General features: G+C 48.5%; 1 protein-coding gene across 1 annotated transcript in view; it reads left to right on the forward strand.

The window, feature by feature from the left end:
* Positions 1–22,205, forward strand: part of LAMC2 (laminin subunit gamma 2) — a 56,302-nt gene that overhangs the window by 28,844 nt on the left and 5,253 nt on the right. Inside the window, exons 5-21 of the mRNA XM_059412741.1 lie at positions 1,763–1,861; positions 4,312–4,448; positions 5,444–5,566; positions 6,385–6,574; positions 7,616–7,728; positions 8,714–8,932; positions 9,552–9,734; positions 10,878–11,123; positions 13,194–13,339; positions 14,388–14,544; positions 14,806–15,011; positions 16,114–16,193; positions 17,299–17,445; positions 17,949–18,093; positions 18,802–18,951; positions 19,693–19,807; positions 20,899–21,098. Coding sequence (XP_059268724.1) covers positions 1,763–1,861; positions 4,312–4,448; positions 5,444–5,566; positions 6,385–6,574; positions 7,616–7,728; positions 8,714–8,932; positions 9,552–9,734; positions 10,878–11,123; positions 13,194–13,339; positions 14,388–14,544; positions 14,806–15,011; positions 16,114–16,193; positions 17,299–17,445; positions 17,949–18,093; positions 18,802–18,951; positions 19,693–19,807; positions 20,899–21,098 — 2,656 coding nt within the window. The remainder of the gene's footprint in view (positions 1–1,762; positions 1,862–4,311; positions 4,449–5,443; positions 5,567–6,384; positions 6,575–7,615; positions 7,729–8,713; positions 8,933–9,551; positions 9,735–10,877; positions 11,124–13,193; positions 13,340–14,387; positions 14,545–14,805; positions 15,012–16,113; positions 16,194–17,298; positions 17,446–17,948; positions 18,094–18,801; positions 18,952–19,692; positions 19,808–20,898; positions 21,099–22,205) is intronic.

The following is a 22,205-nucleotide window of genomic DNA, read 5'->3' on the forward strand; positions in this document are numbered from 1 at the left end:
CATGTTTCTGCCCTGCCTGGAGACTCCTAGAGATCAGGATCTTATTTCTTAATGTCCTTGGTGCTTAGCAGCCAGTAGATGGTGCCTAATGTTTGTCAAAGGGTCCAGACCAGCCGTGTGGAGGGGCTAGGACAGGAGGAGAGCCTCCCAAGTGCGAGAAGAGGGCCGGGAAAGGGATCCTTCAGGGAGCCTGACAGGATGGGGCTCTGACTGGATGTGAAATGTGAGGGGGAGAAGGGAGCCCATTCGGGTCTGGGCAGGATTTGGATGGGGTCAAAGGGCAGTCAGAGGAAGAGCAAACAGGAGGGAGAGCACAGATTTGGTTTTAGACCCATGAGATAGATGAGATCCATGTGATCATGTGAGTGATACTAGTCATAAGCCGGAACACCAAGGGCTTGTGCCCAGACTAGATCATGGAAATACTGGTGGATTCCTTCATTGAGAAAGTCCTGCAACCAAAAAAAAAAAGCAACCCCCCCCCCCAAAAAAAGCCAGCTAAACTCAGCAATCCCACTCCTAGGAATATACTCAAGAAATATGAAAACATACATCTCTGATAGAAATATGTACACAAATGCTCGTAGCGGCATTACGCATAATACCTAAAAAGTGGAAATAACCCAGATGTCTGTCAGATGTTGAATGGATGAGCAAAATCTCACGTATCCATGGGATAGAATTTTATTCAGCCCTAAGGAGGTGAATTAATGATACTTGGATGAACTATAACATTGGATGAACCTTCGAAACATACTAAGTGAAAGAAGTCAAACCCGAAAGGCCACAGATTGTTATGACTCCCTTTACAGAAAATGTTCAGAACAAGCAGCTCTATATAGACACGGCAAGTAGATTAGTGGTTGTCGAGGACGGGGGTTGGGGGAAGGGAAGGTGATTGCTGCGGGCACAGGGTTTCTTTTTGGAGTGATGAAAATGTTCTACAATTGATTGGGATGATTGAGAATATTTTAAACTCTACTAAATTCTGCTACTCTGAGAATCTGCTAAAAACCAGCAAATTGTACATTTTAAATGGAGGAATTGTTTGGTATGTGAATTGTGTCCTTTAAAATTTTTTAAATCTTTTTTTAAAGATTTGATTTATCTATTTGTGGGAATGAGCGAGCACGAGCTGTGGGGAGGGGCAAAGGGAGAAGCAGCATCCCTGCTGAGAGGGGAGCCAGAGGCAGGGCTCAGTCCCAGGACCCGGGGATTGTGACCTGAGCTGAAAGCAGACGCTTCAACTGAGCCATCCAGGCGTCCCTGAATTGTGTCTTGATAGAAGTGTTACCAAAAGAAAGCATTAAATGAAAATAGCAAGTAGATGGAATCCATCACAAGGAAAGCAGTCATCACTGAATTAAACAACAGAGAAGCAATGATAAATTTAAAAACAAAAAACAAAAAACAAAAAACAGGCCATTGAACCAGACAGTCAACCAAATTAAACCAAACCAAACTGAATTGTTTAGTGATAGATTTGGTTCACATCCTGGCGCAAGACCCTCTTCTCCTTAGGGGAGGGTAGCAGATGGTTTGTGGACCGGCTGTCACCCTCAGAGGAGCACAAGCCTGGACAAACCAGTCCTTAAAGGGCCCGTGAGAGGTGAGCGTGGACAAGGCTAGCGGAGAGGGGCCTCATTGAAGACGAAGGCTTTGCTCAGGCCGGTGACGTTGGTGTACGAGCTCTTGATCTTTATGTGGATAGCTGAAAAGTGTTTGGAGACACATCCCTAATTTTTTTTTCTTTCTTTTGCAGAGACTCCAAGTGTGACTGTGACCCAGCTGGCACCTCGGGGCCCTGCGACGAGGGCCGCTGTGTCTGCAAGCCAGCTGTCACCGGAGAGCGCTGTGACAGGTCTGTGGGAACTGTGGCCCTGCAGACACAGCGGCCAGCATGAGAAGTCACTCTCTGAGTGCAGTTGTGGAAAAGGGACACTTAACAAATGTACACCACCTCTGTCCTGTCCTCTGTCCTCAAAAACTTAGCTCTTTAAAAAAGACAGCTGAGCCCCCAAGTTTCCCTGGACCCCATGCTTTTGCTGGGGGCCCCCTTCCTTTGTTTACAAGAGGTGCAGGGCCCCAGGGAGTCTCCTGGCCAGCGGACTCCGAATCCCAGGTGCTCCCATACGGGGTGGCATGCGATAATGAGGTCACATGACTCAGCTTGGCCCCAGAAAAGTCCTGGTCTAATTAAGCATGTTGGGAAAATGCTAGTAAGAGGGAATGTGGCCATAAATAACCATCCTGTGCGGCAGAGGAACCGCCCAGGGATGGGACGGTGGTTGCACGCGCACACACGAGTCGGGAGAAGATGCCATGTGGCCCCGAGCCATGTGGGGGCAGGTGGCCCCGTAAACAGCCATCCGGCCTCTAGCGCTGCTTGCGGACCTTCCTTAAGGACACATGGCTCAGACTTCAAGCTCTTCCCGCCTCTGCGATTGCTGGCCCCAGAGGTAAAGGTGTTCCCCTCGTTTCCTTGAAAGTCAGAAAGCAGTCCGTGGGCAGCCTGACAACCACTTACGCCTGGGCAGAGAAAACACCAGATCCATTCCCAGCGTGTGTTTCTGGGGGTTCTTGGCTGCCGAGGTGGAGGAGGGGAAACACAGCTTACGTGTTAAAAGAGGAATCACTTTCTGGAAAGGTTTTTAATTTCACGATGTCACACAGAAACAGAAAACCACATAAAACTAATGTCAGCACTGCCCCTTCTAAGAAAGAGACCTTCACTAGGAATGTACCATCCCAGTGACAACAGCCTCCCTCCTTTTCGAGAAATGACCATCATTCTGGCGTCTGTGTCATCACACCCTTATTTTTCTTCATAATTTAGTGCCTGGTTACATCCCTCAGCACTGTGCTTGAGTTGTGCCCGGTTTCCCTCAGTTCCTCCCCTACGCTCTTTCTCCCTCCCCTCCCCGCCCCTGCTGTGCCCCCCTCCCTCCTCCCCCTTTCTTTGCTTTTTAATCCCTTTTAATCTGCAGGTTTCTTCCAAAGAAACCATCATGATTTTTTTTAAGCCCTTGCTCTAGAGAGAAAAACCAAACCAAACCAATGTTTATTTATATACAACGTTTCTCCAAAGCATTTACTGTTTACCGTGAACCTGCTTTTCTGTGATTTTGCCCGATAAGCAGGCTCCTGTCATGGGGGACAGTGGATTAGACCACATGACTTAGAGGCAGATGTACCTGGTTTGAAAATCTTGTCTCAGTCACGTACCAGCTCTATGACCTCAAACAAATTTCTTAACCTCTCTCTGGCCTGGTGTCCTCATCTAAGAAAATGGGAAATTTGGCTCAGGTGGTTGAGCATCAAATTCTTGATTTTTGGCTCAGGTCATGATCTTGGGGTCCTGAAATCGAACCCCTCCTCGGGCTCTGTGCTGGATTCTCTCTCTCCCTCTCCCCTTCCCCCTGCTCACTCTCTCTCTCATTCTCTAAAATAAATTAATTTAAAAAGAAAAAAAAAAGAAATTTGGAAATAACAATTCCTATCTCCTGGGGTTGTACCAAGGATTAGATTGGAGAACACACATCAAGTGCCCGGCACAGCATCTGCCCTAAATAAATGATCAGTGAAACTATTATTATTTCATGAAGAAGGATGTAGTTAACTTGAACGGAGAGAAACAAGTCCTCCCCAGCTTCTCCTCCTTCTCTGTGACCCCAGCATCTGAGACCTGCCTGGTAGCTGTGGTCCTCAGAGATGTCACTGGCCGGTGGGCACCAGCCTACATTTTGCTTTTGTAGGGAGCCTCCAACCATCCATCCTTGTCATGTGGCTGCCTGTCCCTCTCCCCTCAGAGTAGAGCAGGGCTCTAAGGGGCGGGGACGGTGGGCAGCAGCTGGTGGTGGTGTGCGGGTCAGTACAGCTGAGCAGGGGCTGGGGCTGGGACACTTGCTTTCCCTCTCCTGGCTCTGCTCCCCCACTCGCTTGCCCCCATTAAACACTTGCTCGAAGACAGGACCACCTCTGCCTCCCCCTGCCCCAACTCTTTTTGTCCTGCTCATGGGACTTTCAGTTCCTCGCCAAGGATGGGGAAATCACTAAGGGCCCAGGCCACCGAGTCCTTCGTGACCACGCTCTAGCACAGGGACAGAAAGTGAACGTCCGTGCTCTCTCAGTGGGGCTGTGACTGTCCAGCGTGTCTCCGAGCAGGGCTGGTATGTGTGAGCTAGTATTTCCCAGTTCTGGGAATGATAGGGCCAGGTAGGAGAGATAGTAGGAAAGATCAGTCATCATGTTCTCTCTACGAAACAAGAAATGACTTCTAACATCATCCTGATCTCGAAAATGCCTCTGCAGGTGTCTACCGGGTTACTATCACCTGGATGGGGGAAACCCTGAGGGCTGTACCCAGTGTTTTTGCTACGGGCATTCAGCCAACTGCCGCAGCTCGGGAGACTACAGTGTCCATACAATCACCTCTACTTTCTATCAAGGTAAAGTGTTCTGTTTCTAGAAGTTTGTTTTTAACATTGTATCGTGCTTTATGCTTACAGACAGCTTCCTCCTCACCACAGCTTGGCTTGGCATGATCTTTAGCAACTCTCTTCTAGCTTTTAATGGGCGTTATTTTGTCTGGGCAAGAAGGGGAGCCTAATATCTTGAAAAAGTCAGGGGCACACCTGACTCCTACCGGTATATGATTAACTTAAAAGAATAACTAAAAAGAGACCAGATTTTCATCTCCTTGCACTTCACATCTCCATGTATTTTAAAACCACAAAAGACTCTTTCATTTGGTTGGGTGGGGGTTATGTGAGTCTTCCTGAAATTCTCATTCATTAATAATCCTGCTTTCCGGGGAGCCTGGCTGGTTCAGTCGGTTGAGCGTCCGGTTCTTGGTTTCAGCTCAGGTCGTGATCTCACGGGTCGTGGGATTGACCCCACATCTCTGCTTGAAAGACTCTCACTCTCTGCTCCTCCTCCCACTCACATGTGCCCTCTCTCTCTCCCTAAAATAAATAAATGAATCTTTTTAAAAAAATACTCTTTCCACATTCATTAAGTGAGTTAATGTATGTGAGATTAGTAACCAAGCTACAAAATCCTAGATTTTTAAAGTCTAGGGGAGTGACATGATTTCAACTTCTAGTTTCTCTTTGAACTGGACCCTCTCCACTCACAAAGGCCAGACCCTGTTTCTGTAAATAAAATAAAAGTATGAGCTACAGGCAGATGAAATCATGCTCTCTTATTACGAGAATCAGACTCCTAGAAGTCAGAACCACTATGGGGTGGGAGCCGCTGAAGTTGAGACCCAAGCAGAGAAGGGGCATAGAACATTTTGAGGGCTGCACATCATTGTGGAACTAGTAAGAAAACCCCACTAGCTGTTCACGTCTAGGAATTTTTGGCAATTAAGTCTTGCCTTATTTAGCTCAATAGATGATGAGCTTTGTCTGCATGCAGAGGGGTTTTCTTTGTGTTCCAGATGTTGATGGCTGGAAGGCTGTCCAAAGAAATGGGTCTCCTGCAAAGCTCCAGTGGTCCCAGCGTCACCAGGATGTGTTCAGCTCAGCACGACGATCAGACCCTGTGTATTTTGTCGCCCCTGGTATGTATGGTGTTTTTCTTATAGAAGAAGTCAGGAGAGAAAAATGAAGTTAGCAAATGTGAAAACACCTTACCTGGCGGTCAGAAAAGCAGTGTCTCTGGAAGACAGAGCTTCAGCCCTATTGACCGATTCATGATACAATAGAACAGGACCGTGTATCCTCGCAGACGGACCCTGTTTGAGGTTCCTACTTTCATCAAAGGGGAAGTTTCTAGGTTTCCCATCAAGACAAGAAATAAAGACAGAGGTCACTTCTGTGGATCTACTGAGAAGCAGATGGAGAAGCGAAAATAAGGCATTCTCTGTTTTAACCACTTGTACATCAAAAACAAATGTATTAGTAGTTCATTTCGTTAGCTCATATGTGATGTCCAGGTAAGTTGTCCTCTTAACCTTTCCAAATTTCAGTTCTCTCTGCTGACGACTGGGGTGATAATACCTCCAAGGATTGTTAACATCAAATGTCATGATGTCTGTGAACTAGAAAGCATTATGATACTATTAGAAAGCAAATGATACTATTCCCAACATACCTGGACCTTTACACGCCAGTCTGTTGTCGGGGCCATGCTGTGAGTCATCGCGTAGAGGGAATTGTCTTTCAACGTGGCCCTTCTAGCATGTCAGTCGCTAACTCTCCTTTGTAGCCAACAGCAATATGGCTGCCTCCATGAACGGGTTCTTCTGGAACAGTGGTTGTGGGCCAGGCTGATGACATGGAACTCCAGCAGAAATCACCAATATTAATGCAAACTTGCTAGCTCATTTTCTTCTCCAGTTTCACACTGATCTCAATCTTTTCGAATTCTCTTTCACAGCCAAATTTCTCGGGAATCAACAGGTGAGCTATGGGCAAACCCTGTCTTTTGACTACCGTGTGGACAGGGGAGGCAGACACCCATCCGCCCATGATGTCATCCTGGAAGGTGCTGGTCTACGGGTCTCAGCTCCCTTGATGCCCCCGGGCAAGACGCTGCCTTGTGGGCTCACCAAGACTTACACGTTCAGGTAAAAAGAGCGACTACAAGTGGGTCAGGTGACTCAAGTCCACTTCCTTTGTTCATGCATTCAATCATTTGTTCTTTTCATAAGCTTTTCCGAGCACCTTTCATCTACCAGATGCAGTAACGTGTATAGAAACGGGGCAGGGAGAAAAAATAAAGAATATTATGGTGTGGCTTGTAAATGACAAGATACACAAGGTGGGCACAGGTATTTTGAACACACAGAGGAGGCACAAGTGACCCACATTGCAGTGATCAAGGGAAGCTTCCCAAGAAAACATGACAAGTGGGAAGAGTTTCCTAAGGATGGAAATGGGCGGAGGGGAAGGTTAGCAAAGCAGGGGAAATAATCATGCCTGAGGACATTTTGTACTTTGGGAAATTCTCAGTAGTGAAGCCTGAGCAAAGTGTGGAGTGGGAGAGGGGAAGACAGAAGTGAGGTCAGTGAACTAGAGAAAGGAAGTTAGGTTGTTTCTGGAAGTACTCCAGTAAAAAAACAAAACAACTTTTGAAAGACTAGCACAGGGATGGTGATACGATGCGGTGAGAAGTTATAAATGCTGAATTCGGAAGTATTGGACATGTCCAATGTAGAACGTGAAAATGGACTTTTGAAAAGAGTAAGTGAAATTGTGCTCAGTTTAACAAATCACGTAAACAACAAAACCAAAAATTAATGGTAGCTCTCTTGAGGGTCAGAACTCCTTGAACTCGGCCATGTTCCTGGGAGTGAGTTTTGTGTGGCCAGGAATAGAAGGTGGTTTCTGTGAACCTGGACCAGCACTGGATGCCATGACCCCTGGGGCTGGGCTTCTCGCACTGGGACTCCCTCTGTCACTTCCTGTGGGGCTCGTGCTCCCCGCGCAGTGAGCAGACTCCAAGCTCCAGGCTATGACAGTGCGATGACCCGTCCTTCACCCCGTCAGGCAGGGCCACGAAGGGGCTTAGCGTTTCCCACCTTCTTGGGCACAATTTATATCATGTATACAAATTATAAGACTTGATAAGAGCTGTATTGTTAAGCTTTGGGCTTTAAATCCTGCAGATTAAATGAACGTCCAAGCAGTAACTGGAGCCCCCAGCTGAGTTACTTCGAGTACCGGAGGTTGCTGCGCAACCTCACGGCCCTGCGGATCCGAGCCACTTACGGAGAGTATAGTAAGTGACGGATATAGTAAGTGACAGAGGGAAGTGAGTTCCTCTCTTGGGTTTGAGTGTGTGTCTGCTTCCCGAGGCAGTGACAGTCTCCAAACAAGTAGGTAAACTGCTTGATGGTTTTGATGGAGGGTCTCCGATTAGGTCTAAATTCTTATTTCTCTTATTTTCTAGAAGTTTCTAGAAAGCCTAGAAGTTTCTAAATTCTTATTTTCTAGAAGTTGCTTTTCCTCTAAAAAGGGGCTAACACCAACAAAGAGCTAAGAGTCTTGCTAAGAGCCTCCAAATTTAAATGACGCTGATTATTTGAAGAAGATAATCTACAACAAATGGGCTTGTGCCTTTAGCTAGAAAATGGCATCTTCGACTCAGCCCTGTAGTCCTTGAGTTGCTGCACCTTGGGGACTGTACTCATTGTTACCGTATTCAGACATCACCTGAACTCTGTTAACTCCTTTTGTTGAACTTCACATGGGGGAGGGGGGACACTCTGATCCCAATGGAATTCTGTACATGTGAGTTCCATGAGCTTTTTAGCACCTACGTGAACAGGAAGCATCGCTCACTGGCGTGCCTAATTTCCACATCACTAACGAAGCAAATCAAGCAGGATGTAGAAAAGGTGCTTATTAATGATTTTTATTGAATCTTTCCTTTGAGCCAGGCACAGTAGCATGTATGCATGGTCTTATTTTCATTTCACAACCAGCACAGGGGGTCCGTGCCCCTGTTACTTCTCTTCCACACTTGAGGAAACACCATGGTAGAAAGTTATGTGACTTGCCCGTTCACACAGCTAGCGAGAATGCAGCCAGAATTTCAACCCTGACTTTCCCGACACCGCAGCCGGTGTGTCCGTCGTGAGGACATAGTGAGCGAATGCCACCTGCCTTCCTTAGCGAGTTAAGAAAATAAAAGCCAAAGAGGCCTGCGTTTAGATCTGTCTACCTCCCCACTTGCTCCTTCTAATCTGATCTCCATGTGGCAGGCACCGGGTACCTCGACAATGTGACCCTGATCTCAGCCCGCCCCGTCTCTGGAGCCCCGGCGCCCTGGGTCGAGCAATGCGTATGTCCCGTTGGCTACAAGGGCCAGTTCTGCCAGGACTGTGCTTCCGGCTACAAAAGAGATTCGGCCAGACTGGGACCTTTCGGTGCCTGTATTCCATGTAACTGCCAGGGGGGAGGAGCCTGCGATCCAGACACAGGTGCGTGAAATGACACCTGGCTCAGGTGGCTGGGGGTGGTCAGGTGACGGGCATCATCCACGGAAGGGACAGAGCCGTGTAAGAAAGACGCCGCCTGAACTCATTTCGGAGATGGGGAAGGATTAGGGAGGTAGGGCTGGAGTCAGAGAAGACGGACATGGTGCTTTATTACACTCAATCCTTTTCATTATGGAAAATGCCGCAAGGTTGTGGGAAAGGTACCGGGTTACAGGAAACGGCTGTCATGGTTCAGTGCTGCGGGTGTCGGTGTCGAGTTTCAGGAATTGTCTGGAGAGATCAAAGGCAACCTCAGGGACTGAATGAATGTGGACAAATGGTGTCAGGCCATGGGGACCAGGGGAGCAGTGTTAGGTGATGGGTTGGAAAGGAAGCTAGGTCTGCTGAGTGTGGGAGAGCCACGTGAGGGTCAGGGTCGTGGCAGGTTTAGAGTTGGTACTAGGGCAAAGGTGAATGCCAGTGCTCTGACACTTTGGGGAAAGCTTTGGAAAGGAAGGTTCTGGTTACGGGAGCTCTGCCTCCACGCATCACCCCTGGTACAGGAAGTGGATCATTCTACCGTCCTCTCTTCTCTGCCCTCCCTGCTTCCTCTGCCTCCCAGGAGACTGTTACTCGGGGGATGAAAACCTTGACATCGAGTGCGCCGACTGCCCCATTGGTTTCTACAACGATCCACACGACCCCCGCAGCTGCAAGCCGTGTCCGTGCCACAATGGGTTCAGCTGCTCTGTCATGCCCGAGACAGAGGAGGTGGTGTGCAATAACTGTCCCCAGGGCGTCACCGGTAAGGCCCCCGGCCTACTGCCTCTGTGCCATGAATTCTCAGGAATGGCTGCTAGTCCACACAGTCTCTAGGGAATTCTGATGACTCCGGGTCACTGTAGATGGGCTCATTCGAAAGACGGGGATGCGCTGGAGAGGTGCATTGAGGAAAGACAGGGTGTGGCTCGTAGGGGATGTACAAATGGTTAACGCTGTAATTAGGAGATGAAGTTTTCAGCTAAGGGGTGCCTGGGTGGCTCAGTGGGTTAAAGCCTCTGCCTTTGGCTCAGGTCATGATCCCAGGGTCCTGGGATCGAGTCCCACATCTGGCTCTCTGCTCAGCGGGGAGCCTGCTTCCTCCTCTCTCTCTGCCTGCCTCCCTGCCTGCTTGTGATCTCTGTCAAATAAATAAATATTAAAAAAAAAAGTTTTCAGATAAGATACATGGTTTATTTTATTTTATCTTATTTTTAAAAAGATTTTATTTATTTGAGGGATAAGCAGAGATAGTGAGAGAGACCTTGAGTAGGGACGAGAGGGAAAACAGTCTCCTGCCGAGCAGAGAGCCTGCTGCGGGACTGGATCCCAGGACCCTGGGATCATGACCTAAGCCGAAGGCAGACGATTCACTGACTGAGCTACCCAGGCGCCCCAAAATATGTGGTTTAACTAAGTTTTAGAAAATGATCCAAGGTATAGAAGGGAAACGTAGTGACATTTTAAATGTCACACCTCTCTCTTGGGGCGCCTGGCTGGGTGTCCGTAGGACATGCGACTCTGGGGCTTGGGGTTGTGGGTTTGAGCCCCACACTGGGTGTGGAGATTACTTTAAAAAAATAAAAAATTAAAAGAGTCAATGTCACATCTCGCTGCTGGTCAGTCTGAAAGAAGTTAATTCTTTAACACTAGCCTCAGTGGTACTGCTGCTATAAATCTGACTTTTCCCCGACTGTCTAGTTAACCGATAGGAAGCCTCCGAGTAGGGATGCTGTGTTCTAACATCTGGGGCCACCATGCAGTGAAAAGAGCCTAGCCCTTGCCCTGAGCACCTGCCCCTGAGGCTGTTGTTCTGGAGCCCCGGGTGACCAGTGGGTGACCCGTGTCCCCATGCCGGCTCTTGCTGCCCGTGGGTGACCACTCAGGCTTGGGCATTTGTTCCTTCCAGGCGCCCGCTGTGAGCTCTGTGCCGACGGCTACTTTGGGGACCCCTTTGGGGAGCGTGGCCCGGTGAGGCCTTGTCAGCCCTGTCAGTGCAACAACAATGTGGACCCCGGGGCCTCCGGGAACTGCGACCGCCTGACCGGCAGGTGTCTCAAGTGCATCCACAACACAGCGGGTGTCCACTGTGACCGGTGCAAAGCAGGCTACTTCGGGGACCCGTTGGCTGCCAACCCAGAGGACAAGTGTCGAGGTAGGAGTGCTTCTCCAGACCGGTCGGACAGGTGGGGGGGGTGTGCGTGCACGTACATGTGAGCTTGCTAGTGTGCACACAGGGAAGAACACACCAGTCAGCGAGGCCAGCTATGGGTGAGAGGAAGCCGCTTTGGTTTCTCCGACCAGTGGGCCCACGAACGGTCTGGACATTCACCTGTCAAAGGCTTTAAGACCCCTTCAGCAGGATTCCGGAAGACAGAGCTGGAGGATGTTGGGCGGGTTAAAGCTGGGGGGCTGGGGGGGAGTGGAGAAGGTCAAGTTTACATCCTGAGCACAGGAGGAGATGAAACGGAGCCCGGCCGTCCGCCTCCGTCGGGGGCTGGCAGGCAGGGACACTGCTGAGCCTGTTAGAGGACAGCCGTGAACGGTGCGAGACTGAGTCTGAACAAAAGCGGGGGGCGCTGGAGGGGTGGGCGCCATTTAAGAGACCCTCTCAGGAAGTCAGTGTAACTGAGGGCAACGAAGGTACCAGTTCCGAGTCCAACTAACGAGACTTGGCTTCAGAGCCACAGCTCTCCGGGCGCGTTCCTCCGGCTGCTTCAGATCAAAGCACGAATGTGCACATCGGTCCTCCTGCTCGACCCTTCTATCAAGCCTCTGTCCACGTTACATCCCGGAGGCAGGTTTAGCTCTAGGCAAGTTCACATTCAGTTCTAGGGCGCTGGCCTGCCCCACAAAATCATCCCCCCGCCACAAAGGTCCCAGACCAGCTCTGGTGCCCAGACCTCCACAGCTTGTTTATTATAACAGAGCCCGAGGGGGCCTCTGGGCACCCAGACAGGAGGGCTCCTGGTTCCCCAGGAGGTCCGCAGGGAGCCAGCATCTCCCACTCACCCCAGAATCCCCAGCCCTGGAAATGCCTCAGGACTTCCGTGCAACCTGAGGCTTCCACCCTGCAGCATGAATCCCCCCGCCCCAATCCCAACCTGTGGGTTAGCTCTGATGTGCTAGAAAGTGCCCCGTGACTGGAAGAGCCCACATGCTAGGAGCAGTACTGAGTTCCTGTCTAGCTTTTTACCACACCCGTCATATTGCACTGGTTATGCCGCTTCATCTCTCCGAGCTTTTTTCATAGGGATGAATAATATGTAACTCAAAGTGGTTGCAAATATAAAATAGCATCTGGGAAGTACACTGTCAAGAACACTAGCTCTAAGGTGCTGGTAATGGAGATCTCACTGGCTTTAGACCATACATTCCTTCACTTCACTATCTGTTGGCAAGCTCCTACCAGGGACCCCACGTGGGGCTACAGACTGAGGCTGTAAGTTAGTTCCAGCCCCCAGAGAGACTGTATGCTAATAAGGAAGACACACAAGTGTGTAAGCAATAATGACCGTATACTTCGACATGTGATCATATCACCGTGTGCCAAGTGTTTTATGAGCGCCGTAGAGCAGCCCAGAGGGTCACTGTCCACTGTACATCCTCAGCTCCTAGAACAGTGTGGCACATGGCAGGTATGCAATCAATATTAATGCATAAAGGCACTGCTCTTTTTCCTGTGTTTCCTACGTCAAAGGTAGCAGAGCAAGAGGAAAAGAGCAATGCCTCTTTCCAAGGTCTCATTCTGGCTTGCCATTGACTTGCTGTGTGACTCGGATAGATTGCTCCACCTCTCTGAGCTCATAGTCCTCATCTGTAAAATAAGGGGAGATGACATCCGGCATGTAAGAGGCCCAGAGGATATGTTGTTTCCCTTTGGAGCAAAGCTATAGAGTGCCTACAGAATATCCAACAGGCTCACAATTTAATGGGAGGAAAAAAAAAAAATAAGTGCTACCAGAAAGCGTGGACTGTCGGAAGAGCCCTTTATCCACAGCCACAGCAAACAAACTTCTAGATGATTCCTAAGATCTGTCTGTATTAGAAATGCGCTCGGAGACACAGGCAAGAGATGTACCTAGCACAGTGTGAACTGACAAGGGCAAAGAAAGATTCTTCGCCATTGGGGATTTGAACTTCTTCCCTTTATCTTTGCTACATCTCCAGTTTCTAGAACTAGCTTGATAGGAATGCTTTCTGTTTGTCCGTCTTTTGTCTCTAGCTTGCAACTGCAATCCAGCGGGCTCCGAGCCTGGGGAGTGTAGAAATGATGGCAGCTGTGTTTGCAAGCCCGGATTTGGCGGCCTCAACTGTGAACACGCGGCACTAACCAGCTGTCCCGCTTGCTATAATCAAGTGAAGACTCAGGTGTGCCTTCTACCCAACCCTCAGCCCCATGAGTAAAATCGTTAGGTGTCTACTAGCTGCGTCCGTCACAAATCTGGGACCCTCCGAGTCTCCCAGGGATCAGGGTGGAGGTTACTATTTCTTTCTTTTAAAATTGCCATATTAAAAAAAATTTCCGTGCAGTCATAATAATGCTACAGGTTTTGGGTCTTATATGCACCATCTTCAAGATCCCTTTTGCAGATACTGTCTCATTTGGTTCTCTTGAGGATTTAGTCAATTTGCGAGACAGTATTTTGATGTCACTCCCTGAGCAAAGCCGCTACAAACATTTGCAATTTTTCCATCACGTGGCCACGTGGAACCAAGAGTCCCACCCAGAATTCTCTGGTTCCACCTGGCCCCGTGAAGGAAAAATTGCAAATGTTTGTGGAGACTGCTCAACTCAGTACCCTTTCCACTTACAACATGCCACTTCCTAGCTGGACTTTTTCCAAGAGATTTCTAAAACAAATGAAGAAAAACAAATACGGAGATGATATGAGGAATCCAGAAGGTGTCAAGGCTGCTCAAACAAGACTAGCCTCCAGAAGTTTCTCATTCACATTCCAGAGAAGAATGAAACTGATGTTGTTGTTAATTATTCTTTATTAGTTTGCTGGGGTGGAGGGTGGAGGAAGAAAAGGCCCAAACAGAACCCCAAAGGTAGAAAAAACTCAACTTGTTTGGTTTTTATCATTTATCTCTTTAGCCTGCCCTCTGTCGTATTTTCTTCGTTCCGGACACTGTTCCAAGTACTATCCCAATACTAGCTCACTTTGTCCAAGTAATAACTATGAGATATTATGATTATCCCCATCTCATGGGTAATGAAAGTGACTTGCGTAAGGTCATGCTGATGGCTAATGAGTAGTGGGGCCAGGATTCAAACTCGGCGGATCTAGGCTCTCATGCCTTTAACGATTGTCATGTGCCAAGCATCTCTGGGTTTTAAGCTCTTCTCTCCTGAGTTCCTGCTATCAGACTGTGATCACCCTCTGTTCTGATCCTCTTTCCTATGTGGTTTCAGATGGACCAGTTTCTGCAGCAGCTCCAGAGCCTGGAGGCCCTGGTCTCCAGGGCTCAGGGTGGCGGCGGAGGGGTGCCCAGCCCAGAGCTGGAAGGCAGGATGCGACAGGCTGAGCAGGCCTTGCGGGACCTTCTGAGAGAAGCCCAGATCACAGAAGGTGATGAAAGGAATTTATAATCTTCTGTTGGGTATCAGTTCAGGGGGTGTCTTTGTCCAGCACTTGCAGAGATCAAAGGACCGTCTCTGACTCTCCTGGGACCCGTGTGATGGCGATAAGAGTGTGGCCGCCTGCATTCACTGACTGGGCTGTCACCCTTTTGCCATTAGCCAGTCGAAGTCACTCGTCCAACCCTCCCGCCTATCGATTCCCCGCGCTGGCTCGGAAAGGGCTCATCCTCCTTTTCCTTCTTGGTACCAGGGGCTAGTAAATCTCTCGGTCTCCAGCTGGCCAAGGCAAGGAGCCAAGGGAGCAGCTACCGGAACCGCCTCAACGACCTCAAGACGGCCGTGGAAAGAATCCGGGCCCTGGGCAGTCAGTATGAGAACCGAGTTCAGGATACGCGCAGCCTGCTCACGCAGACGCACCGGAGCCTGCAGGAGAGCGAGGCCTCCCTGAGAAACACCGTAGGTGCCCCCGGGTTCCGGGTACTGAGGAGCGCGGCCGCATCGGGAGACCCGCCTGCGGTCGCTGACCTTTCTCGGTCTCTCCGGTAGAGACTGGACTTCTCTTCCTTGAAACGTCTGCTCCGTCTCTCTCGTACCTGTTCTTCGTGTTCTTGGGTTTTCTGCAGTTTCCCATTTTACTGCATTTCTGTTCTTCCCAGCGCGTTTCTTGCGAACCATAACCTCACGTTGGCCGCCTTTCCTCCCCCTTCCTGCTGCGTATCTCCTCGCTTCTGAGCTCCGAGCGGGCAGGATTTGGTTCTACTCATGTGTGTGTTCTCGGCTCCCAGCATGGTATGTGGCTGTGACACGTGTTTGCTGCATGAGCGAAGGAACAGACCAACACATGCACAAATGAAGCGGGAGGGATGGTGGGAAGAGGAAGGAATCCAGTGAAGACAGGATTCTGAAAAGGGGAAAAAATTGCTGCCAGGCTGATTGTTCTTAATGATGTCATTCGTAGCGTGGTAGCAGGGCGAGATCTGAGTGAGCGCTCGTCTCTTTTTCAGTAAAGAAGCCGATGGCGACAGTAATGTGAGTGGGTGTATAGAAGACAGATAAAGGAAACTGGAAGACAGTCAGATATTATGCTGATGAAATGAAGGATTGAAAGAATGTCCCTTATTACAAAAATGTTTGTTGTAGAGAACTTGGAAAATAAATAAAAATTCCCTGGGATCCCGTTATTAGGAAATAAACATCATCCAAACTTAGTCCATTTTGTTAGAATAGAATACATATGAATAGAATACATATGAATTCTTTAAATACATATGAAAATACTACTAGTGTGTATGTATTTTTAAATGAATATGTCTATTTACAGAAGCTTTTTAAAGTTGGATTTTTACCTTATTCTTTTTTTTTTTAAAGATTTATTTATTTATTTGAGAGGGAGAGAGCTAGCAAGAGGAAGGGCTGAGGGAGACAGGGAAAGAATCTCAGGCAGACCCCCGCAGACCGGGGAGCCCCCCCATAGGCTCAGTCTCACAGCCCTGAGATCCTGACCTGAGATACCTACTCCCTGAGTGCAAAGCTTTAACCAAGTCTCCTCTTTCCGCAGAACATTCCTCCCCCAGAGCGCTACGTGGGGCCAAATGGTTTTAAAAGCCTGGCCCAGGAGGCCACAAGACTGGCAGATAGGTAAGTGGACCCCTGCTTCAGACTATCTCTGCAAGGCCAGACTTGAACAAGACCGTAGGGTATTCAGGACCTAAGCAGCATATCATTACCTCCAGGACCTTTGCAGCCATTTCCTTGCTTTGAAGCCTTTTTTTTTTTTTTTTTTTTTTTTTTAACCTCTTGGCTTTTAGCCTATGTGAGTATGTGAGTGGCCACTGGGCATGGTCACTTGGCAAGTGTCTGGGGTGGGGTGTTTTTTAACTCGGATTTTTCTATGACTCACAGTATGGCTCTGCTGTGTGTCAGATGGGATTTTTTGGGCCCTGTGAAATGAATCAGCCTCTGGAAAAGAACGTTCTGCAGCTTTGAGGGACTCCCAGGCTCCCACATGGAGCCTGGGAACAAGTAGCAACCCGTTGTTTGCTAGCCTGTGGGGGCCAAGGCGGCAGAGAAGGAACCTCCTCCCCAAAACCGGCTCTGCAGAGCCCCAGTGGTAACTGGCAGCTCCCTAGTCCTTGCCTGACTGTAAATCCCACCATGGAGAAGAGGTTGGCTCCCAGCAGGGTGACGGGCTCTGCTAATCCCACATGGAATTCAGTCAGTGAAGGAGGCGGATTTGTGTTTCGTGGAATAAACTGCCTCCTGAGTTTGTTTTTGGTTGCTGTGTTGTTTTTTGTTTTTATCACTTCGTAAGCATTTGGGTGACCTTCATGGACAGGCTCTGTTCCCCCTGGTGGTGGACCCAATGTAGGGTTGCAGCAAAAGTGAAGGGGAGGCTGGGTCCTGGACGAAATAAGACCTAGGGGTTTCTCCTGGCACAAAAGACCTTATAAATGCAATACTTCGTCCCCCTGAGACTGCTCACACCCGTCTCCCCGCCCCACGTCCCGCTCCCCCGGGATACCCTATAGACCGAAAGTTCACGAGCTAGGATCTAAGACAAGAGCTCCATCTCCAGAACACCTCCTGCTTCCTGACAGCTCCTCTAATTCCGTCCAGTCTGGGTCAATTCTGTTTGGCCTTTCTTGGCAATCCAGTTCCCCGTACTCTCTCTTCCTTCTGATCAAAGACCTAAAGGAAGACCTTTGCTAAGAAAACTCAAATTCTTTGTTTTGAATCCTTTCAGCCATGTTGGGTCAGCCAGTGACATGGAGCGGCTGGTCAGGGAAACCCAGGATGACCTCAAACAGGCGCTGTCGCTGGCCCACAACGCCCTGCGGGAAGGAGGCAGAGGCAGCCTGGACGGCTCCGCGGTGCAAGGGCTCATGGGAAAGTATGTTTGACGGGTTCTCGCATGTGCCAAGCTAGTCCTCATCTGCCTGCAGAGCACAGGCCACGTCTGAGGGGCACCGTGCTTCCTTTAAAGAAATCAGTCCTAAGGGACGAGAGAACGAGAGTGTTAATCTCGGGGAAGGGACATGTCTTTATGTCTGGAAGAAGGAAAGACTGAGTAAAACTTGGGTTTTGACCGAGAGATTGCAGTGCTTGGAGAAGTGGTGGTTGGAGGATGTGAGTAAATCCATCTGACAAAAGGAAGCATGTGGGAAGAATATATGATCAAGGATTATCTGAATCCTTCAGACCCAACCTAAATATACTTTAAGGCTTATGTTTAGCTTGTGGAGAGGGACGCATATCTGGCACAAAACCTCATTTCGGTTCTTCTGATAACTGCAGTGACATACTTTTTACCCAACAGGATGAATGCTTTTAATAATAATAATAATTTTTAAAAAACAGTCGTTCCTCCAAGTTCTCTTTTTGCCTGCCCTGCAGGTTGGAGAAGGCCAAGTCCCTGGCCCAGCGACTGTCAGGGGAGGCCACTCAAACTGACGTTGAAGCAGATAGGTCTTACCAGCACAGTCTTCGCCTTCTCAATGCCGTGTCTCAGCTGCCAGGAGTCAGTGATCAGTCTTTTCAGGTAAGGGCATGTAGTGATGCACTGGATGGACAGAAGAAGGGCCACATACCTGCTTCTCTGGGCGGGGGGGCGGGGAGGGTTCCATACTATGGTTCAGTCCTTTAGCTTTTCCTCCACGGGACCCTTTTATGTTAGATTAGGAAGAATATTCTTCTTGTTAACAATTTCCTTGTTCTGAAACTCCATTCTTTGCCTCCGAAAAAGCCTTAGCCCACATCCTGAACCTATTAGTGGATAACAATTTTATATCTCCTCCTTAGTTTTGGGGACTACTGAAACTTGTGGGAAATTATTCAAGCTAAAGCTTGGTATTTACAGTTAGGTCCGAACTACAGTACATTTCTATATACAGCCGTTCGGAAGACTTCCGTTCTTCTCAGAAGTTTTACATTGTTTCTGAGGTTCATTTCTTTAACTATCAGAAACTTACTAGATTAAGAAGATGCAGCTTTCTAACCACACAAAAAGCACTCACAGTGATTCCCACAAAAATGTTTCCACGCATGTATAAGCCAACATGTAAAATTTTAAAAGAGAGAGAGACGCTTGGGGAAACTGCCGTCTGACTATCGATAGGCACTTTCTTTCATTTCTGTTAGGTTTTATGTTGGGATTGCTGTTTTCAAACAGTGACACCAGCTCCTAAGAAAGCTGGTGTGGCAACTGCTGGGCAGCAAGTCTGACTCCTGCATTTCTCTGGACTTACAGCTAGAAGTGAAGAAGTTCGAACAAAAAACTGGTGCTCTCTCAAGCCTGGTGACTCGGCATATGGATGAGTTCAAGCATGTGCAAAGCAGTCTGGGAAACTGGGAAGAAGAAACCCAGCAGCTCTTACAGAATGGAAAGAATGGGAGACAGGTATCCTTTTTTTAACTCACTCACTCCACAAACAGGGAGTGGATGCGTACCGTATGAATGAATATGGCAAGAGGCCATCAGTACACAACCATAGAAAACTCTCTGAAGGGCTCAGTACCACTGTGGAGTAACTGAGATGCGGACAGCTTGATCTAATAAGTTCTGGTCCCGCCCACTGAATCTGCCCTCAACCTAGGAATAGGACTCAGGCCTCTGGAGTTCAGTTGTGCTCCAGCTTCTTCTACTAGCTTGGCTTTAGGAAGTATACAGAGTATAAAATTATTTGCAGGGACTCCTGGGTGGCTCAGTGGGTTAAAGCCTCTGCCTTCGGCTCAGGTAGCGATCTCAGGATCCTGGGATTGAGCCCCGCATCGGGCTCTCTGCTCAGCAGGGAGCCTGCTTCCTCCTCTCTCTTTGCCAGCTTCTCTGCCTACTTGTGATCTCTGTCTGTCAAATAAATAAATAAAATCTTTAAAAAAAATTGTTTGCAAAACTACACTTGTCCTTGATAGTGGACTTGAGTTTGAGACTGTTCTGTATACAGGCTGTGCCGTTGAGTTATAGAGCTTGCTCCGTCCGGGATTGTGGAGGGCTTTGCGACAGCACCCCTAGACCATCTGGGGAATCACAGCACTCTGTTGTCGCGAAGAGAAATGTGTCTGAGTCATTCTGCCAACTGGAATGGTCTTCCTGAGTATGTGTTACATTTACTCTAATCTTACTCTGTCTTCCTGTTTACAGACATCAGATCAGCTGCTTTCCCGGGCCAACCTTGCTAAAAGCAGGGCCCAAGAAGCACTAAGTATGGGCAATGCCACTTTTTATGAAGTTGAGAACATCCTGAAAAACCTCCGAGGTAAGCATTTCATGGTTCAGGTTGCTTAATATGTTAAAGGAATAACCACAACTTTATTTTGAATCTCTGTGTATTTCTTGAAATGATAGCTACATTGGGATAGTTACAGACACTTAATAAGTATCTTCCTAAAGAAAGAAATTGTATTAACATTTGATTGTATTAACATTTAGCTCGATGTCAGGAAGCTTGAGTTCTGATGGAACTTGGCTGGGCCGCATGACGGCTCTGAGCGCACTGTGTGACCTTAGGCCAGTCCCAGGCTTTCCAGACCCTAATGTCTTCTTCTTTAAAGAAAGAAGGTTGAGTTAAAGGATCTCTAAGGTCCTTCACAGATCCAGCATCCTACTACAGACAGTTTTCCTTTTCTCTGGTGGCCTGGTTGGTTCCAACGTAGAGTCAATGTGGTTTCTTTGTGGTGAAGATAGCGGAACTCTCAACAGCACCTGCATCCCAGGAAATGTGGGTCTGTGCCTTGCAGAGATTTGGTTACAATTTAGGTTTCTTCACTCAAGAACAAAAAAGAAGCATTTCTAAAGTCTTGGGATTTCTTACAGGAAGGTCCTCCCTACTATCCATTCTGTTCAACCTCCAGCTTCCATCACTGGCAGCTTCGGGTTCAAGGCTCTGGCTTGAAACTTTGGGCTTCAAAGAGTTTACCTATTTCTGATCTACTTTGGGGTCTTAGGTGGAGACCCAGGGCAGGCTGATTGTCAGTTTCTCTAAGCAACAACCTAATCATGGCCCTTTCAGTGCCTTCTTTAAGATGCTTTCTGCTAGGTGGCTCAGTCAACTAAGTGTCTGCCTTCGGCTCAGGTCATGACCCCAGGGTGCTGGGATCGAGTCCTGCATCTCCTGCATCAGGCTGTCTGCTCAGTGGGTTGGCTGCTTCTCCCTCTGCCTCTGCAGCATCCCTTGCTTGTGCTCTAGCTCACACACACTCTCTCTCTCTCTCTTCTCACACTCTTGCCCCCAAGCAGTAATAACTCTCTTCCTGGGATTTTTCTTAAAAAGCCCCCATTCAATTTCATTCGTAAGTTTCATAAGTCACTTTGCATCTTCATGGCAATTTTTTCTTGTCTTCATTTCAGAGTTTGACCTGCAGGTCGAAGACAGAAAAGCAGAAGCAGAAGAGGCCATGAAGAGACTCCCCTACATCAGCCAGAAGGTCGAAGATGCCAGTGACAAGACCAAGCAAGCAGAGACAGCCCTGGGCGGTGCTGCCGCGGACGCCCAGAGGGCAAAGACCGCAGCCAGGGAGGCGCTGGAGATCACTGACAAGATAGAGCAGGTAAAGAGAAATTGAAATACAGGTTGGCACGAGCATCCACAAACGCAAGGGTCATATGGGAAAGGAGAGAGCTTCGGGGTTATTTTGACGCCTAGATCTCAAGAGTCCCGAGGAGTCCCCGGTCCATGGCAACACCAGAACCACTTACGTGCCCCTTTTGTGGGTTGATTCACGAGGCTGTCATGGACTGAGAGCTAGGGCCTTCATTTTCAGCTCCCTTTTTGGACAATACCAGGAGAGGAACCATCCAAGATTGTTTTTTTTTGTATCAACTCTTGCATGAGTTTCCTAGAGCACCTGTAACAAGGGACCACAGAGGAGATGGCTGGAAACAAGAGAAGTTTGTTCTCTCGCAGCTCTGGGGGCTAAAAGTCAGAAACCAAGATGTCAGCAGAGCCACAGCCCCTTGGAGGCTCTTGGATAGAAACCTTGCCTGCCTCTTCCTAGCTTCTGCTGGTGACGGTCACTCCTTAGTGCTCCTCGGTTTACAGCAGTGTCACTCCAATCTCTGCCTCTGTCATCACAGGGGGGTTTTCTCCCTGGGTATCTCTGACCCCTCTTGTGACAACACTGGTCATTTTGAATTAGGGGCTCCCTGGGCTCCAGTATAACCTTATCTTAAGTAATTGAATCTGCAACAACCTTACTTCCTAATCAGGTCATGTTCTGAAGTCCTGGGGTGTAGGACATCAGCATATCCTTTTGAGGACACCATTCAACCCCATAACAATAATCATCAGTGTTGGAGTCCAGATTATGAAATTCTGGAGTCCTGGTTCCCTTATGTCTATTTTCTATGTCTAAGCGTGGCGTGTTCATTTTTTCCCCTTCCACTACGTGCCAGCACTGTGCTTGGTGCTGGGAATATGAAGCTGAGAAAGACCCAGGCCTTCTCTTCAAGGAACACCCGGTGTAATGAGGGGAGGTAGACTAGATATCCTGCAACCCCCACGTGAAATGCTACAATACAGTCTGTGCTTCTCGGCTAGGAGAGAGCTTCGTAACTCTCATTTAGGCATGACTTCAAAATGCTTATGCAACTCTGGAAAGCCCGGAGGGAACTCTTTGTATCTGGACTATTTGACCTCACTCTTGGACCACGTAGTA

The sequence above is a fragment of the Mustela nigripes genome, chromosome 10, assembly GCF_022355385.1.
Source record: "Mustela nigripes isolate SB6536 chromosome 10, MUSNIG.SB6536, whole genome shotgun sequence".
In the NCBI taxonomy this organism is placed as follows: Eukaryota; Metazoa; Chordata; class Mammalia; order Carnivora; family Mustelidae; genus Mustela; species Mustela nigripes.